This window comes from Branchiostoma floridae, chromosome 16 (assembly GCF_000003815.2).
Source record: "Branchiostoma floridae strain S238N-H82 chromosome 16, Bfl_VNyyK, whole genome shotgun sequence".
Classification (NCBI taxonomy): domain Eukaryota; kingdom Metazoa; phylum Chordata; class Leptocardii; order Amphioxiformes; family Branchiostomatidae; genus Branchiostoma; species Branchiostoma floridae.
The window spans coordinates 15,358,047-15,376,454 of record NC_049994.1 but is presented as its reverse complement, the minus strand read 5'-3'; the positions used below and the strand labels follow the sequence as shown (position 1 = coordinate 15,376,454).

Sequence of the window (18,408 nt, the reverse complement as noted above, 5' to 3'; positions counted from 1 at the left end):
ATTCATGGAGGTGGTTACGTTAGATCACCTTTATCTGCTGGTAAACTATATCCATTGTTTTTAAAAAACTGGGTAATTAGGGATAGGAAATGGATGGATGGTGGTTTCAATTTGTAACATTTTCAAAATATTTCAGTTGGAAACCATCATCCGTTGACTTGATATCGTGTTGTAAGAACAATGGATATAGGTTACCCTGCGGATAAGGGTGAACTCTTGTTTGTAGTGTTTTCTTGTGCTCACAACTTGTTGTTGTTACTCCTCAGCTTGAGTACAAGAAGGGCATGCAGAAGCAGCAGAAGAAGGGATACGCCCTGGTTCCCGACTCCACCTCCTTCGTGGCAGCGAAGGAGGCTGCGAAGATCGCCAGCGATGTGGAGTACAAGACCAAGGACCTGATCGACATGCGGAAGGCGAGCTTCAAGAACGTGCACGAGTCCCCCTGGTACCTTCAGGCCAAGCTTTCTGCAGAAAACGCCTCAGGGGTGAGTACACAAACAAACAAACAAACACATAAAAATTCCTCAGGGGTGAGTACACAAACAAAAAACATACAAACAAACAAACAAACAAAAATTTATTATCAGTATTTCTAGAAGTTGAACACACAGAATTATAACTGGACTTCATTGTAGCTCTCTGCTGTATTGTTGTCTGATCATACCAAAGACTTATAAATGATTCTGTGGTACAGTGACAGACTGCATATACATGACATTGTATACAATACAAAGTATAACATTAACTATAAGGTAGCTACACACAGCTACATGTAGCTACATGTAATGACTGCTATCAGCTAGATGTACTGGTTAAGGCAAATTCTATATTTCTAGTAGTTTTCTCTCTCTTTTTGAAAGTGCATTGAAATATGACCATCATCCGCCCATATGATATCTCGTAACATTTAAGCTAAGAAATATGATGACAGCATTAATTTTGTGTTTGCTAAATCACATGATATACATTTTGTATATACAATGTACATGTAATTGTCAACTGGCTTCTGGCAAACGTACATGTAAATAATCTTTCCCTTTTCCGTTTCAGATCAAGTACATAAAGGACTATGAGAAGGAGAAGGTTCACTACCTGACACCTGTGGACAGAGTCGACTTTGTCGCCGCCAAGGCTGTCAGTGGCATGACAGACGTAAGTAGTTAGTCAGTTTTGTTTTATTGTATATTGGGCTTTCTTAAGTTTTGTCCCTCCGTCCCAGGACAGACAAAAATAAAATTTCCCCTCGTCTGTCCAAAAATCTTAACTTCACGACATAAAACCTGAGGAAAATATATTTTTGTAACATTAAAATGACAAAAATTAATGACGAAAATTCACAAGATATGCGGGACAGAAAAAAATATAGCTGGGATACAACAGGCATACAATCATGTAAATTGCATCATCGTATGCATTCATCATCGAATGGATGTCAAAGATTCTCTTTTGTATCTGAATGAAGACTTTTGAAGGATTTGTCAGTCTTGTTTCTTTGCAGCAATGTTTTAACAAGATCATGTTTTCTTCCTATGCAGCGTAAATACAGACAGAAGCTTGGCAAACCCATCTCCATCCCCGACACTCCAGAGATTGTACGCAGCAAAAAGTTGGAAAAACTCAAGGATGTAAGTACAATACCAAGTTTGGTGTGAAAAGTCTAGTTTTTTTTAGAGCTGAGCTATTAAAGTGTAGATGAAGTAAGGTGACCATGGAACTATTTGTGAAAAATGTATCTATTTTTGCCCACTTCATCTACAACATAGAATAATTTAATTATTATTGTCATAGTTTTGCATGATTTATCTATTTTTGTCAGCTTTATCTATTATACAAGATGTAGATCATTCATGAATCAGATTAGTTCCTTAGAAATGTTAAGATATTAGCATTGTATCCGTTACCATTGTCGCACAGTAAGGTTCTTCTTCTATGATTTCATTGGTATCATTGAATGTTTCAACTTGTGTCCTGAAAATGATTCCTTTCCTGCTATACTAACAGCAAACCTATAAGCAAGAGCCTGGTCCCTTCATCTCAACACCAGACTCTATGGAGATGGATAGAGTTAGGACTCTACAGCAAATCACCAGCGAACAAATGTACAAGGAGGACGCTGAGTGGCTTGTGCAGAGATGTCTGAGCCAGTATCCCTTCTCTGTGGAAATTGACAGGGTTACCAAAGTCAAGTTCCAGAATGATCCGGTAAGTGCTGAATTGCCAGGTGTTGCTTACATCAAGTCAAGGTGAAAGCAATTAGTTATAAATAACAAGATATTTTGAAGTAGTATTTCCTTTTGGTAAAAGTTGCACCTTAGTTAGCTTGTGCAATCACTTTTACAGAAAAGTTGTAAAAAATTCCAAGATGCAAGAAGTACATAGATTGCACTGTAATGCCCAATTGTATGCTCTATTTCTACTTAGCTATAATGTATTTGCACCCATATGATTGAATGTAATCTTCAATCCAGTTTTTAAAGACATTTTGTAGATGAGGGGAAAATGATTGGCAAGTGATTTACAACCCTGTAGGCACAATTTTGCCACTGTATGACCAAGGTATGTCTTTTGACGGAGGTATTCTTTCCTTCAGCGTGTTTACCAATGGGAAGCAGACAGGGAAAGGCAGAAGTACACAGTCCTGGCAGACTCCCCCGAGATCACTCGTGTGGTGAACGCTGCCAAGATGCAGAGTGACGTAAGTCAGAACTTTCCATTTTATGATGCAACATTCCCTCAAACACGTTTCCTTCATCAATCCAAGAGTATATAGAATAAAGGTTGTACTTTTGTACATGTATGTGTCAGCGCAGAGAGTACAGTATAAAAGAATCATTTATTCTGTTGGTAGAGTTCTGATCATGTCTGTAGATTTAAAGATACTCCTCTAAAGCACAGAACTTTTCACTTACATTGTAAGATCACTGAATTGACCACCTAAACATATTTTTAGCACAATTTGGCACAAAGTATCTGAGTGTTGACAAATTACTTTCTCTACAATCGTTTCCAGTCTTTACCAGTTTAGAGTATGAATCATTGTCTTTGCTCCATACATACAAATTAAAATGTTATGTTTGTATTCTTTACTGTCCATAGCGTGTTTACCATGAAGGCTATGAGAAACAGAAGCAGGGAGGATACAGGCTGGCTGCTGATGCTCCCACCTTCACAACTGCTAAGGAAGCTGCCAAGAATGCCAGTGATGTGAGTAGATCTATGTTTTAGTTAGTTTCCATCGGAAAAGCACTAAACAGATTTTTTGTACAAAATGTGTTTTGATGACCGACTGTCAACTTCATCAAGAAAATTGTAGCAGATTGGTTCAAATTGCACTGCAGCATTGAGCGTTAACTATCTGTAGATGTATTGTATATACTTCACATTTAAGACCACATTTGTACGCAATAGTATGCTGCATTACAATTTGAAGCAGTCAAAATTGCCCTGAGGTTGGATAAAACACTATTCATTTGATTCTGTTGATGAGATGAGAAGCTTGATACACTACAGCTAGCAGTCTCTGCGTGTTAGATTTAAAGTTGACAGTAACAAAGATAAATATCTTTTGCAGTATAACTACCAGTCAGGACTTCGTGAGGCCCGAGGGAAGGGATTCCCCAACTTCCAGGAGTCTCCACTGTTCCTGCAGAACAAACTGTCAGCACAGCTGGCCTCTGGGGTTAGTATATGTTACTTTTATTGAACATTTTATGTTATTATCAGTTTTGCACTTTTTTGCCAGTGTCCTCTCAATGGTTTGATGATTGATGTTTTTGTTTGCTGTCTATGAACTTTTTTTTATTGCTTATCTTTCATTGTGTTTCCTATTCTCGTCATGTTTTCATAGGCTGAGTACACAAAGGATTATGAGAAGCAGAAGGTGAAGTACACCCTCCCTGCTGACAGGGTGGACATGGTGACTGCCAAGAATATTCTGGAGTTGTCTGACGTAAGTGCATTGTGCATCACAGGTCTTGTATCCACTTTAGATGTTAACTATCGTGAGAATATTTTTTGGTGGGATTATTTATCAACACTTTATTAATTTGTATTTGACAATCTTTTTTTTTTGTGCTCATTTTCTACAGAAAAAGTACAGGCAGGAGCCAGGAAAGTTCATCTCGATCCCCGACACAATGGAGCAGGTCCGATGCACCAAAGCAGCCAAGCTTGCCAGCGACGTACGTCCAACATTTACTTTTATTTTCCTTGGTAACAAGGGGAAGAAATCCGTAGTCAATGTCACAGTAACTGTTGCTACAAGTAACATCAGCCTTAAAGATTGTAAAAAATATGTATTCTGCATTTAGAATAGGTATTTCAAAAGTTAAAGAAAGATGCCAGTAAAGCTACGTAATTTATAGTTTTCAGTGTTCTAGGGAGATCCTCTGAATTGTAGACTTGTCTAGTTTATCTTGAATGTCATTAATGCCTTTTTGTCAATAATCCTTACTATGAATTTTTCATATCGCAGGCATCACAAGTCAGTATGCAAATTTGATTTAAGTGAAAATCCACTTATATGATATGCTTCTAGATAGGCACGTTTACATGTTTACTTTCATCCAAACAGAAACACTACAAGCAAGAGCCTGGTGCCTTCATTTCAACCCCAGACTCTATGGAGATGGAGAGAGTGAAGACTCTACAGGAAATTACCAGTGACCAATACTACAAGGAGGATGCTCAGTGGCTTGTGCAGAGATGTCTGAGCCAGTATCCCTTCTCTGTGGAGTTGGACAGGGTTAACAAAGTCAAGTTCCAGAATGATCCGGTAAGTTCTTACCCAGGCAATTCAGTCACGTAGCTGCAATAATTTCAGTGCAGGGTCCAGGAAAACTATTTATTGGAACTTCATGATTACTTTTTGAAATTGTATTTAGCATATCTTTTAATCATTATGGTAATAAAAAGGAAATACTTACTAAGAGAAATGTTTGTTTGTTTGTTTGTTTAGCGTATCTACCAATGGGAAGCAGACAAGGAGAAGCAGAAGTACACAGTCCTGGCAGACTCCCCCGAGATCACTCGTGTGGTGAACGCTGCCAAGATGCAGAGTGACGTGAGTTAGAACTTTCCATAGTCTCCTACTTTTCTTACAACAACAACAACAATAATAATATTTTCATTATGAAAATGTGAACTTCAAGTTAGAAAACTGAGATGTTTCCAAGTAAATTTTCTTTGAGTGTAGCCATCAAGTGAGACTATTTTTGAAGATGTGACGTATTCTTAAACTAATTCTCAACTGATTTATTTAGCGTCTGTACCACCAAGACTATGAGAAGCAGAAAGAGGGAGGCTACAGACTGGCTGCTGATGCTCCTGTGTTCCTCACAGCCAAGGAAGCTGCCATCAATGCCAGTGATGTGAGTAGATCCAAACATTACACCCATTACACCCATTATGTACATAGTTAAGGGGCAGTTTTGTACACAGCATGATACTCATTTGTCTGAATGGGCCTTTGTTTGTTTGTTTGAACCTTTGTTTATTCATGAAAGCTCAAATCAGCCTGCAGGCCGCTTTTCATTAAGGCATTTTTTCGCGGAAACATACACTGTCAGTATGAAAATGAAATCATTAAAGGAATTCTTTATAAAATCAACATATGACATTTGTAAGGTTCATGGATTTTTTGGTTTTATGGTAACTTTGGTGTATGTGTGTATGAATTATATTTTTTAAAGAGTATTTAGATTTGACAGTAACCAAGACAAAATTCTTTTCCAGCATGTCTACCAGTCAGGACTTCGGGAGGCAAGAGGGAAGGGATTCCCCAACTTCCAGGAGTCTCCACTGTTCCTGCAGAACAAACTGTCAGCACAGCTGGCCTCTGGAGTAAGTACATTAAAACATGATTTTGAGACCATTCTGTATTTCATAGCCTGTCAGGTGTGTCAGGTTTAAAAAGATATTTCTTGCTCCTATTTACATTATGTTGTTCATTTCTAATTGGATATTTAGTAGACAATCAGGACTTAATTGTGTCTCTATGTTTTTCCAGGCTGAGTACACAAAGGACTATGAGAAGCAGAAGGTGAAGTACACCCTCCCTGCTGACAGGGTGGACATGGTGACTGCCAAGAATATTCTGGAACAGTCTGACGTAAGTGCATTGTGTATCACATGTCTTGTATCCACTTGAAATGTAAACTATTGTGAGAATATTCTTTGGTCAGATTGTTTGTCAACACTTTTGTATTTGACAGTCTTTTTTTCCCCTTTTTCTATAGCGCAAGTACAGGCAGGAGCCAGGAAAGTTCATCTCGATCCCCGACACAATGGAGCAGGTTCGATGCACCAAAGCAGCCAAGCTTGCCAGCGACGTATGTCCAGCTTTTGGTGTTTTTTCATCTTATTTTTTCGCATGGAAAAGACAGCTTATGTTGGTGGCCTTGACCTTAAAGAGCTGCTACCAGAATTTCTAAAAAATGCTCAAAGAGACGTTTCTTGTCAATCTAATGCATATACAAGTAGATAAAATGACTGAGGGAATTTAGGTTTTTTCATTGATTTTAGATTAGATTTTGTATCCTCCAAATTTGCTGAAAGTCACAACTTAACATGGCAGGAGAGGAGAGTCAAAAGTCATGTTTCGTCAGTGACTTGATAGAGGAAATATACAATGTCAATGTAGCTACAGATATAACTGTAGGTAGTTCTTAAAATGTTTGCTTTTCATTCAAACAGAAACACTACAAGCAAGAGCCTGGTGCCTTCATTTCAACCCCAGACTCTATGGAGATGGAGAGAGTTAGGACTCTACAGGACATTACCAGTGACCAATACTACAAGGAGGATGCTCAGTGGCTTGTGCAGAGATGTCTGAGCCAGTATCCCTTCTCTGTGGAGCTTGACAGGGTTAACAAAGTCAAGTTCCAGAATGATCCGGTAAGTACTAAGCTGTTCGGCTGCAGTGTATTTTGTACTAATTTGACAAATTGTACATAGCATCATTTTGAAAATACTTGAGGGTGAGATTTAATTTTGCAAACTTTCTAAGTAAAATGTTTGTTTGTTTAGCGTCTGTACCAAGAGGAGGCAGACAGGGAGAAGCAGAAGTACACAGTCCTGGCAGACTCCCCCGAGATCACTCGTGTGGTGAACGCTGCCAAGATGCAGAGTGACGTAAGTTAGATTTATAATTTCTCTACTGCTACTCTTTCTTAGATAGTATTTCTCCATGATCATTCCAACAGCAAGAACACAGAAGTACTCTTCTTTGGGTCACAAACCAAGTTTTACATGTTATCCACAGTCATACCCTGTTTCAAAATGAATCTAAAAACAATTTTAATCTTTACTCTCTCTAGCGTGTTTACCATGAAGGCTATGAGAAACAGAAGCAGGGAGGCTACAGACTGGCCGCTGATGCTCCTGTGTTCCTCACAGCCAAGGAAGCTGCCATCAATGCCAGTGACGTAAGTACATTCTACATTTTAGCAACTGCAACAGTACTTGTTACATGTTTCATGCTATCTTAGCAAATACAATTGGGTAAGATGAAGTAAAAGTATACTCTCATTTGTGTTTCACTGCTTTGTTTGGGCACAAAAGTGATAGCTTATTGAGACTTAACTTAGTACATAAAACTGAAAGTAAGTCATAAAACTCTCTTGCAGTATAACTACCAGTCAGGACTTCGTGAGGCCCGAGGGAAGGGATTCCCCAACTTCCAGGAGTCTCCACTGTTCCTGCAGAACAAACTGTCAGCACAGCTGGCCTCTGGGGTATGTAACATCACATATACGATTCATGAACTGTTACGTAAACAGACCTTTCCGTGATACATTACAGTCTTTTGGAAATAGTTGTACTTTGATTTAGTGGTAAAAAGCTATGGCGTCTTGTATGTCAGTTCTTTATTGTGTATTGTTCTTTTCTTCCAGGCTGTGTACACAAAGGACTATGAGCAGCAGAAGCTGAAGTACACCCTCCCTGCTGACAGGGTGGACATGGTGGCTGCCAAGGCTGTTCTGGAACAGTCTGATGTAAGTACATGTACAATTTACATGTATGTCTGATAGAAAGAATGTCATCATATCTCTTAAAGTCTTTTGAAAAACAGTTTTGAAAATTCAGAATGGTAACAAGTCTTTAGAGAAATTTAATTTAGCATATTATCTAACCACTCACAAATTCTATTTCCACAGAAAAAGTACAGACAGAAGCCAGGAAAGTTCATCTCAATCCCAGACAACATGGAGCAGGTCCGCTGCAATGCTGTGGCTAAGCTTGCCAGTGACGTACGTCTAGATCTATCACTTTTCTATTTTCTTCTATTATCAAGCTGAGGATACAGGTCGTTATCTAACTGTGGTCCAACCGTCCAAGCTAGGGCTGGGTATCGGTACAGCATACCAGTACAAAACCGTTTTTTCTTATTGGACCAGTCCAGAAAAACTGGACCTGAAAAAATTAGGTGGACCGGATGTTGGACCGATTAGAAAATTAACAGATTATTTCATCAGGCATTAACACGTTTTGGCGTTTGCAGGTGGAAGAAAATAACAAGAGTGAAGTAGAGTAGGGTTTATGGTAATTTCCACCAAGTTTTACAGCCAAACGTACAGGTGCAGTTAGCGTTGTAGGATTTTAAAATGACAGTGTAAGTCTAATACTCTACCAAAAAGATTTCTTTGTAGTGAAATGGACCATTGGTATGAGTCATACTGAATCAGGTCCAGGTTCAGGTCCGGACCTGAACCTGATACATTGGACCTGAACCGGACCTGGACCTGAATTTTCTGTACTGGTACCCACCCCTAGTCCAAGCAATGACAGTCATTAGTGTGCTTGGATGATGATTTGTTCGTTTTGACGCAAAGGAAAATCAAGTCCTCACAGAGATACATTTCTTATGGGATAGTTGCAACATCAGATTGGCATCTACTTAACCATGTATTTTTTGACGACATCAATTTTGTAAAAAATGAAGACACAATACGTGTGGGGTCTTACTCTCCAAGAAGAGGTCAGGCTCCGGCTGTTTTTTACCGTTTTTTTTTTAGTCGTTTTTATCGGGCTTTCTATTTTTTTTAATTTTATCTTGCTGTGTCAAAACCTAACTTTATCTTGGCTAGCGTACTTTAAAAAAAAGACAAAATATAAAGCCCAATAAAAACGACTAAAAAACGTTTAAAAAGTAGCAGGAGCCTAACCTCTGCTTCGAGAGTAGTGGGGTCTGTCTATCATGAAATATTTTCAAATCAGAAATCGTGAGATGAAATGTGATATATTTTTACTCTGCCTTATTTATGATCCTCTCCTCTTTGTACCAGAGAACAATTTCCAATCTCAAGAAACAAGTGAATAGACTCTTAGAGTCAGTAGTCTACTAAGAGAAGTTGTTTATTATCCTTTATCTTTTGAATCTATTATTGACATCTATTAGAAAAACTACAAGCAAGAACCTGGCAAGTTCATCTCAATCCCAGACTCTATGGAGATGGAGAGGGTGAAGACTCTACAGGAAATTACCAGTGATCAATACTACAAGGAGGACGCTCAGTGGCTTGTGCAGAGATGTCTGAGCCAGTATCCCTTCTCTGTGGAGTTGGACAGGGTTAACAAAGTCAAGTTCCAGAATGATCCGGTAAGAGCTCAAGTCCACCTCCATATATTTTTTATTTTCTTGACACCTTTTAAACCAATTTGTATTTTCTGAAGAATTTGTTGTTTGATTATAATGTTTGTTATCAATCTTTCTTGAAAATATTTTTCGAAGCTTAATTTTTGCTTGTTTTGTTCTTGCAGCGTCTGTACCAAGAGGAGGCAGACAGGGAGAAGCAGAAGTACACAGTCCTGGCAGACTCCCCCGAGATCACTCGTGTGGTGAACGCTGCCAAGATGCAGAGTGACGTAAGTTAGACCTCTTTAATACTGTCAGGATACTAGATACATGTATCTTCAACAGTGCAAGAGTAGTGAGAAAAGTATTCAGATCACTTTGTTTTTAATTGTAGGTTTAGTGATCCAGTAACTTTATTCTCCTGGTGTCCCAGATATATTAAGATTGTTATGTTCCTCCTTTATAGCGTCTGTACCACCAAGGCTATGAGAAGCAGAAAGAGGGTGGCTACAAGCTGGCTGCTGATGCTCCCACCTTCACAACTGCCAAAGAAGCTGCCAAGAATGCCAGTGATGTGAGTGACTCTAACTGTTATTCGTTTTGTAGAGTTAAAGGAGATCAGTTACATTTTTGTTTTGAACAAACAAGCAGAGAAACATATTCACTTGTCTAACTCATTGTACACCTTTCAAAATGTATCTCATATTTCCTATGCACTCAACATACCTTATAATGCGAGTAGAATTATAGTTGGCAGATAATATAATCTTTTTGCTATGATGTTATGTCTAGTAGCTGCTATATACACATGGCTTTTTCTTTTTCAAATTGGGAGCTAATGCTAATGTATTGGCAAATGTTTGTTGCAGTATAACTACCAGTCAGGACTTCGTGAGGCCCGAGGGAAGGGATTCCCCAACTTCCAGGAGTCTCCACTGTTCCTGCAGAACAAACTGTCAGCACAGCTGGCCTCTGGTGTAAGTGAAAAAAAAGTCATTATTGAGAAATATTTTGAAAGTTTTAGTTTTAATCTATGTCTTATAAACCCTGTGTAGATTGCTTAGTAGACTAATTTGCTACCTCTATTGTGTCTGGTTATGAAGTGTGTTTTATACTCTTAATAATTCACTGTTTGTATTTTTTCTTTGTCTACAGGCTGTATATACCAAGGACTATGAGCAGCAGAAGCTGAAGTACACCCTCCCTGCTGACAGGATGGACATGGTGGCTGCCAAGGCTATTTTGGAAATGTCTGAGGTAAGTACATGGATAACTGGTGCCAGAATTTTTTATGTGCATATTTTCAGTTGCAAAAAAATTGATACAGTAGGTAACACTAGTTCACCTTTATCCACCGGGTATCCTATATCCGTTATTAAAGAAAACATTGTATTTAGTGGTATCATGTTGATGGCTGGTGGTTTCAAACTGCAGTATTTTGAAAATCTTTCAATTTGAACCCCCCCCCCCCTTTCACTTGATATCCCTAAATACCCTGTTTTTAAAAACAACGGATATAGATTACCCCACGAATAAAGGTGAAGTAGCGTTATATACAGTCACTCAGTCATGTAATTTTCAGGATTTGAAAGGAAAAGTGCTGTTATATTTGCTGGGTTGCTAATTTGTAGACTACATGTAATGTTGTTGTTTATTGTTGTTTATTAAGAAACCTTTTAGCCCTTACGGGCTAATCTTCCAAGTTTCAATCAACATGAATCAACATGACAATCAACATGAATACATACATTTAAAAAAATACAACAATCACAAAGTATTTACAATAGAGCACAGTGTCTAGAGGTCAAAGGTCTAGATGACAATGTTTGAGATGGCTTGTTTAAAACTAATGTGTTTCTTTCCACAGAAAAAGTACAGGCATAAACCAGGAAAGTTCATCTCTATCCCAGACAACATGGAGCAGGTCCGCTGCAATGCTGTGGCCAAGCTCGCCAGCGACGTAAGTCCAACTGTCATACTTACTTCTAACTTGATTGTTATACTCCAGACCTTAATGTGGTAATGAGTATATATCAGTGTTCTGGAAATGGAAAATCGTAATGAAATAGAAGAAGGAAATTTTTTCTCAACATTGTTGGTAACCTAGTTTCTCAGTCTGTTTAATTGGTACTCTATAGTTTCTCAGGCTGTTTAATTGCAATTCTTATCCTCTACATTTCGTCTCTGCCAAAGACTTAATTATATGCATTCCTTCTCTTCTTAACTCTCAGTCCTTATAAGAAAGAGCATTGGGGACAAGCTCCCTGTAGTGTTTGTACTTCTGTGTGGCCCAAGGACTAATACCATGGAGGTTGGCACTGCCCTATACACCATATGGTGTGGGTAGGACCTAAACCAACTTCCAACTTTTGAACTGTTTACCTTTCATCCAAACAGAAACACTACAAGCAAGAGCCTGGCAAGTTCATCTCAATCCCAGACTCTATGGAGATGGAAAGGGTGAAGACTCTACAGGAAATTACCAGTGACCAAATCTACAAGGAGGATGCTCAGTGGCTTGTGCAGAGATGTTTGAGCCAGTATCCCTTCTCTGTTGAGCTTGACAGGGTTAACAAAGTCAAGTTCCAAAATGATCCAGTAAGTTCTTACCTGTTTGGCTGCAGAGTATATATGATATATATTTTGTACTTGGTTCCAGCGAAGTTACTTTAAACACTTTGCAATTCATCATTACTTGCTGCTAGTAAAAATTGTAGGTAGTATTGTCTGAAGAATACTCGGGGGTGAGATTGCATTCTTTACATTTTCTAAGTGAAATGTATTGTTTGTTTAGCGTCTGTACCAAGAGGAGGCAGACAGGGAGAAGCAGAAGTACACAGTCCTGGCCGACTCCCCCGAGATCACTCGTGTGGTGAACGCTGCCAAGATGCAGAGTGATGTAAGTTAGATTTTAAATCATAATTTCTTTGCTGCTACTCTTTCTTATTAAATAGTTTTTGTTTGTTATTCACATGTTGCATGTTATTGACAGACATATCTTGTTTCAAAATGAATCTAAAAAGAATTTTGATCCTTGCTCTCACTAGCGTGTTTACCATGAAGGCTATGAGAAACAGAAGCAGGGAGGCTACAGACTGGCCGCTGATGCTCCTGTGTTCCTGACAGCTAAGGAAGCTGCCATCAATGCCAGTGATGTAAGTACATGTACATTTTGACAACAACATAGTATTACATGATGTAACTTGACACAAATTTCATACTATCCTAGCAAATACCATTGGGTAAAATAAAGAAAAAGGATTCTTTAATTTGTGTTTCACTTCTTTGTTTGGGCTCATGAGTAATAGCTTACTGAGACTTTTTCTTACCTAAAATTGAAAGTAAATCATAAAATTGTCTTGCAGTATAACTACCAGTCAGGACTTCGTGAGGCCCGAGGGAAGGGATTCCCCAACTTTCAGGAGTCTCCACTGTTCCTGCAGAACAAACTGTCAGCACAGCTGGCCTCTGGGGTATGTAACATCACATATACAATTCATAAACAGTTACATTTTAAACAAACCTTTCTGTAATACATTACATTTCTTTTGGAAATAATTGTACTTTGCTTCATCAGTGAAAAGCTATGGCATCTTGAAGGTCAGTTCTTTATTGTGCTTTTCTTTTTTCAGGCTGTGTATACAAAGGACTATGAGCAGCAGAAGCTGAAGTACACCCTCCCTGCTGACAGGGTGGACATGGTGGCTGCCAAGGCTATTCTGGACTTGTCTGAGGTAGTTTCCAATTTGTATTTCCTTAGAAACTTGATCTTTTATCATTTATATCATTGAAGAAGTTGTTGCAAATGTTGAAGATTGTTTCTTTGACAATTCAAGACTCATACATTCCTGTTCTTCTACAGCGCAAGTACAGACAAAAGCCAGGAAAGTTCATCTCAATCCCAGACAACATGGAGCAGGTCCGCTGCAATGCTGTGGCTAAGCTTGCCAGCGACGTAAGTCCAACATTTTGTTTCTAATTAGAGTCCGATTATTTCTTAAAGGCAAAGTATCGGATATTACATAACTCCCAGTACTGTGACCAACAGCAGGAATAAACAGCAGGAATAAAATGCCTTCTTAAACCAGGATACACTCAATGTACAATATATATGTAACGTTACAAAGGTTTAACTTTAAATTTCTTTTATACCTGTTTTCCACAGAAACACTACAAGCAAGAGCCCGGCGCCTTCATCTCAATCCCAGACTCTATGGAGATGGAGAGGGTGAAGACTCTACAGGAAATTACCAGTGACCAATACTACAAGGAGGATGCTCAGTGGCTTGTGCAGAGATGTCTGAGCCAGTATCCCTACTCTGTTGAGCTTGACAGGGTTAACAAAGTCAAGTTCCAGAATGATCCGGTAAGTGCTAACTTGCCAAGCTTGGTCATTTCCTATGCTAATTTTGAGTGTCATTGACACAGCATCTGATACAAATTGCTATATGAATAAGACTGTTTGCCAGTATAGTCAAATCGTTGATTATTAAGTTCACTTTTTCTGAATTACTTGGTATTTTTTTTCAATAGCAACTGTACCGTGAGGAGTGGGATAGGGACAGGCAGAAGTACACAGTCCTGGCAGACTCTCCCGAAGTCACTCGTGTCTGTGAGGTTGCCAAGCTGCAGAGTGATGTAAGTTTTTGATTTACAAAAATTGTATATGTCAAATCATTAATGGCATATTTCATTTTACATGTACTGCAAACCTTACAGTAGATTCTAAATTGTCATAATTGTTTGTTTCTCCACAGCTTGTCTATCACCAAGGCTATGAGAAACAGAAGCAGGCAGGCTACAAGCTGGCTGCTGATGCTCCTGCATTCCTGACAGCCAAGGAGTCAGCCAAGAATGCCAGTGATGTAAGTGTTGTCTTTTTCAGACTGTTTCATCTTTAATTTCTTGTATGACTTAATGTTACAGTAATGAATATCACTAATAAAGAGAATGAATAGGACACACACCTTGGTACTTGAAGTTTGGCACCCATTTGCAATGTTTTGAATATCATTAGTTTTTATCTGCGAATAAGATAAAAGCTTTGATTAGACCATATTTTATTACTTTAAAAAGCTGTCTCATCCTGCCTACAATTACTCAGCCATAATCAAAATATTTCTGGTCACAAACGATTTCCAGCCATATACAAATAATGCTTTGAATAGTACACATGCATGTGTATGTATATATGTATGTGACAGTGGTATTGAGGTCACCTGAATGGTGCAGAATGGCAGCTCGCTCCAGACCGTTGCGATTTAGCTCCACCTATATATATATCGTAAGCGCCTCACAATTCAGCCCCTGGCTGTGAAGAGAGAGTAGTCGAGCCACCCAATAACATAACAATAGCAATAACAATTGATCATTCTGTTTCCTAGCATAAGACGTTGTAAAAAATGATCTCTTTTATCATCCCCTTACAGTATAACTACCAGACAGGACTTCGGGAGGCCAGAGGAAGGGGATTCCCCAACTTCCAGGAGTCTCCACTGTTCCTGCAGAACAAACTGTCTGCACAGCTGGCCTCTGGGGTATGTTCAAGTTATTTTGCTAAACATGTCTAATGAGAAGTCATTTCACTAAATATTATTGATGATAAAACTTAAATTTTGCTTATGATATCTACAGTCACTGAAAAAAATATGTCTGTGTCTGCAAAATCTTATCGAATTACTCAGATTTACATGATATCAAGAAACTAGGTAATATTATCTATCAATGTTCCAATTGTTTTTCTATTGTTTAATGGCTTTGTGTTTTCACAGGCTTTGTACACCAAGGACTACCAGCAGCAGAAGCTGAAGTACACCCTCCCTGCTGACAGGGTGGACATGGTGGCTGCCAAGGCTGTCCTGGACTTGTCTGATGTAGGTGCAAAATATCAAGCGTCATGACTTTTATTGGTGATATTTTGTTAAAATTTGTGATGGAAGCTTAGCGTGTTTCCTTTATCTAAATGTCTTTTTTTAATGAATATAGTATCTAACAAGTTTATACTTGTTTTCTGCAGAAAAAATACAGACAGGAGCCTGGCAAGTTCATCTCTATCCCAGACAATGTGGAGCAGGTCCGCTGCAATGCTGTGGCCAAGCTTGCCAGTGATGTAAGTAAAATCCTATTCTATTAACACGAATGTTACAACTATAGGAAAAACATCCTTTTGTGTTGGTTGCTGTAGATGTATAATGATTCATGCTTGAAAATAATTCTTGATTTTTTTGACAGAAATACTACAAACAAGAGCCTGGCAAGTTCATCTCAATCCCAGACTCTATGGAGATTGAGAGGGTGAAGACACTACAGGATATTACTAGCGACTACTACTACAAGGAAGAAGCCAAGGAGCTTGTGGAAAGATGCCTGAGCCAGTATCCCTTCTCTGTGGAAATCGACAGGGTCAACAAAGTCTCACTGATGCAAGATCCGGTAAGACATAAGAATTGGCAAGAAAACACAGAGACAACATAATGCTAGTTTACCTGTGTCCATGGATTAGCCTATATCCATTGTTTTTAAAAACAAGTTATTTTGGAATCAAGGGGATGGATGGTGGTTTCTAAATGGAGTATTCTTTATTACAATTATTGAATATTTTGGAAAAATTGCACTTTGAAACCACCATCAACTTCATATCTCTAGATTAGAAGATACCTTATTTTTTAAAATAATGGATGTAGGTTACTTGCGGATAGATAACTAGATACTAGCATTAATCATTGTAAGAAATCAACATGCTATATCCAAGTAAAGTGCTAACTGACAAGCTATTAAACAGTCCTCTGGTCCTTCTCAGTGTGATTTGACCCAAAGCGTACATGTGTGTGTCACTTGACCTGAGCAGAAGTGTGATGTCAGCAGGGGGTCACAGGTGCCTGGTAGTTTGTATCAGCCCGTCTCTGTTAATAGATGGGAAATAATGTGTAGTCATGTTTCTTTTCATTACATTTGGTATTAATATGTAGATATGAGTGTCATCATAAAAAGGAGGAAGTATAGAACATGGATTTTTAGACTACTAAAGATTTCTGCTTAATTACATGTACCTTGTTCTCCTGTCCAAAGCGTCTCTACCGTGAGGAGTGGGATAGGGACAGGCAGAAGTACACAGTCCTGGCAGACTCTCCAGAAGTCACCAGAGTGTGTGAGGTTGCCAAGCTGCAGAGTGATGTAAGATTTTGTTTAATCTACATTTTATTTCTTGTAAGAATGGTTTTAATTATCATTTTTTGGCATTTGAGGTTATCATCTGGAGGATTGAAATTTGTCATATGATGGTTCTTTTCTCCACAGCTTGTCTATCACCAAGGCTATGAGAAACAGAAGCAGGCAGGCTACAAGCTGGCTGCTGATGCTCCTGCATTCCTGACAGCAAAGGAATCTGCAAAGAATGCCAGTGATGTGAGTTTTGTTTCTTATCATCATCTGTGACTCCTTTTTATTGCTTGATGATGTATTCTTAAAATGCATACATATAAGATTGTGCATCAATTGCTATTCAATCAATAATTACTTGTAGGTGTACCAATTAGAGTGAGGCAGAAGCAAAGAAGTTGCCCATTCTTTATTTCTTTACTGATGGTCAGTTATTCACATGTAAAAATTTTGTATGTATCTTGTCTTTACAGTATAACTACCAGACAGGACTTAGGGAGGCCAGAGGAAGGGGATTCCCCAACTTCCAGGAGTCTCCTCTGTTCCTGCAGAACAAACTGTCTGCACAGCTGGCCTCTGGGGTATGTAAAAGTCATTCTTGAATCTTGGGGAAAAGCAACATTTCTTTAGATGTGCAAGTTGATGTTCTCCACCAAAAATACAATCGATATCATTTTTTTTACGAAACCCTGTATAACTGAACCTTTACAATTTTGATTGACCACATTGGTCCTTTAAAACTTACAAAGCTGTTGAACTTCCTTGTCAAATTTCTTATCTGTTTTTTCAGGCTCTTTATGTCAAAGACTACCAACAGCAGAAGCTGAAGTACACCCTCCCTGCTGACAGGGTGGACATGAAGGCTGCCAAGGCTGTTCTGGACTTGTCTGATGTAGGTATTTTTATTTCTGTCAAAATGATATTGCCTTGTCGTGCAAAATAATATTTCTGTATGGTCCAATTTTATCGATGTAGAGTTTGGTTTGAAGGTGTTTGTGTGAGCACAATTTATTGGAATTACTTGAATAAAGATCTACATAGATTAAGAAAAATCTTTGGCTGAAAATGCTTCGTATGAAAATAGTGCCTATGATTTGAAGACATTGCAAAACCCTGACAAGATGACAGGGAATAAATAGTTAAGGCAGGGGTGTCAGGAGGCATGTGACTGATGTGGGTTTTTAACTCTTTTTAATCCATGAAAATGCTACATCTGACACAGGGCCGGACCTCTCTCTGTCCCTGGCTATGCCTGAGTGAACTCATCCCTAGGTCATTTGTGGGCCAGACTAAGTATATGCCCGTGACCCTATCACACATCATCACACAGGGAGTGATAAGTCATTGACCAGTCTGTTCCTCCTCCATATTGTTTCACAGCGCAAGTACAAGCAGCAACCTGGCAAGCCTATCTCCATCCCCGACACAGTAGAGCAGGTCCGCTGCAACGAGGTTGCCAAGCTTGCCAGTGATGTAAGTAAATCATCTTTCAATACACAGCAAGGGTAAACCTTTATGTTTCCTAGGTTTTAGACATTTCAGGGAGAAATAAAGCATGTAGTCAAGAAGAAAACAGTAATGGAATGAAATTTGTATCTGCCTAATAACTAAATATGTAAAACTATGAGTACTGTATATGAAAGTAACTGATAGTAGACCTGTCCTTGGTGCTGAAC

At 38.7% G+C, this 18,408-nt stretch overlaps 1 protein-coding gene across 1 annotated transcript in view; it reads left to right on the top strand.

The window, feature by feature from the left end:
- Positions 1-18,408, top strand: part of LOC118432830 (nebulin-like) — a 138,704-nt gene that overhangs the window by 76,274 nt on the left and 44,022 nt on the right. The window contains exons 11-55 of the mRNA XM_035844451.1: positions 267-485; positions 1,051-1,152; positions 1,536-1,625; positions 2,002-2,202; positions 2,591-2,695; positions 3,097-3,204; positions 3,572-3,679; positions 3,848-3,949; positions 4,089-4,181; positions 4,574-4,774; positions 4,958-5,062; positions 5,262-5,369; positions 5,734-5,841; positions 6,008-6,109; positions 6,237-6,329; positions 6,694-6,894; positions 7,027-7,131; positions 7,317-7,424; positions 7,626-7,733; positions 7,893-7,994; positions 8,157-8,249; positions 9,398-9,598; positions 9,760-9,864; positions 10,041-10,148; positions 10,444-10,551; positions 10,730-10,831; positions 11,442-11,534; positions 11,972-12,172; positions 12,369-12,473; positions 12,622-12,729; positions 12,940-13,047; positions 13,207-13,308; positions 13,437-13,529; positions 13,740-13,940; positions 14,108-14,212; positions 14,332-14,439; positions 15,004-15,111; positions 15,346-15,447; positions 15,591-15,683; positions 15,806-16,006; positions 16,643-16,747; positions 16,871-16,978; positions 17,206-17,313; positions 17,523-17,624; positions 18,113-18,205. Coding sequence (XP_035700344.1) covers positions 267-485; positions 1,051-1,152; positions 1,536-1,625; positions 2,002-2,202; positions 2,591-2,695; positions 3,097-3,204; positions 3,572-3,679; positions 3,848-3,949; positions 4,089-4,181; positions 4,574-4,774; positions 4,958-5,062; positions 5,262-5,369; positions 5,734-5,841; positions 6,008-6,109; positions 6,237-6,329; positions 6,694-6,894; positions 7,027-7,131; positions 7,317-7,424; positions 7,626-7,733; positions 7,893-7,994; positions 8,157-8,249; positions 9,398-9,598; positions 9,760-9,864; positions 10,041-10,148; positions 10,444-10,551; positions 10,730-10,831; positions 11,442-11,534; positions 11,972-12,172; positions 12,369-12,473; positions 12,622-12,729; positions 12,940-13,047; positions 13,207-13,308; positions 13,437-13,529; positions 13,740-13,940; positions 14,108-14,212; positions 14,332-14,439; positions 15,004-15,111; positions 15,346-15,447; positions 15,591-15,683; positions 15,806-16,006; positions 16,643-16,747; positions 16,871-16,978; positions 17,206-17,313; positions 17,523-17,624; positions 18,113-18,205 — 5,430 coding nt within the window. The remainder of the gene's footprint in view (positions 1-266; positions 486-1,050; positions 1,153-1,535; positions 1,626-2,001; positions 2,203-2,590; positions 2,696-3,096; positions 3,205-3,571; positions 3,680-3,847; positions 3,950-4,088; positions 4,182-4,573; positions 4,775-4,957; positions 5,063-5,261; positions 5,370-5,733; positions 5,842-6,007; positions 6,110-6,236; positions 6,330-6,693; positions 6,895-7,026; positions 7,132-7,316; positions 7,425-7,625; positions 7,734-7,892; positions 7,995-8,156; positions 8,250-9,397; positions 9,599-9,759; positions 9,865-10,040; positions 10,149-10,443; positions 10,552-10,729; positions 10,832-11,441; positions 11,535-11,971; positions 12,173-12,368; positions 12,474-12,621; positions 12,730-12,939; positions 13,048-13,206; positions 13,309-13,436; positions 13,530-13,739; positions 13,941-14,107; positions 14,213-14,331; positions 14,440-15,003; positions 15,112-15,345; positions 15,448-15,590; positions 15,684-15,805; positions 16,007-16,642; positions 16,748-16,870; positions 16,979-17,205; positions 17,314-17,522; positions 17,625-18,112; positions 18,206-18,408) is intronic.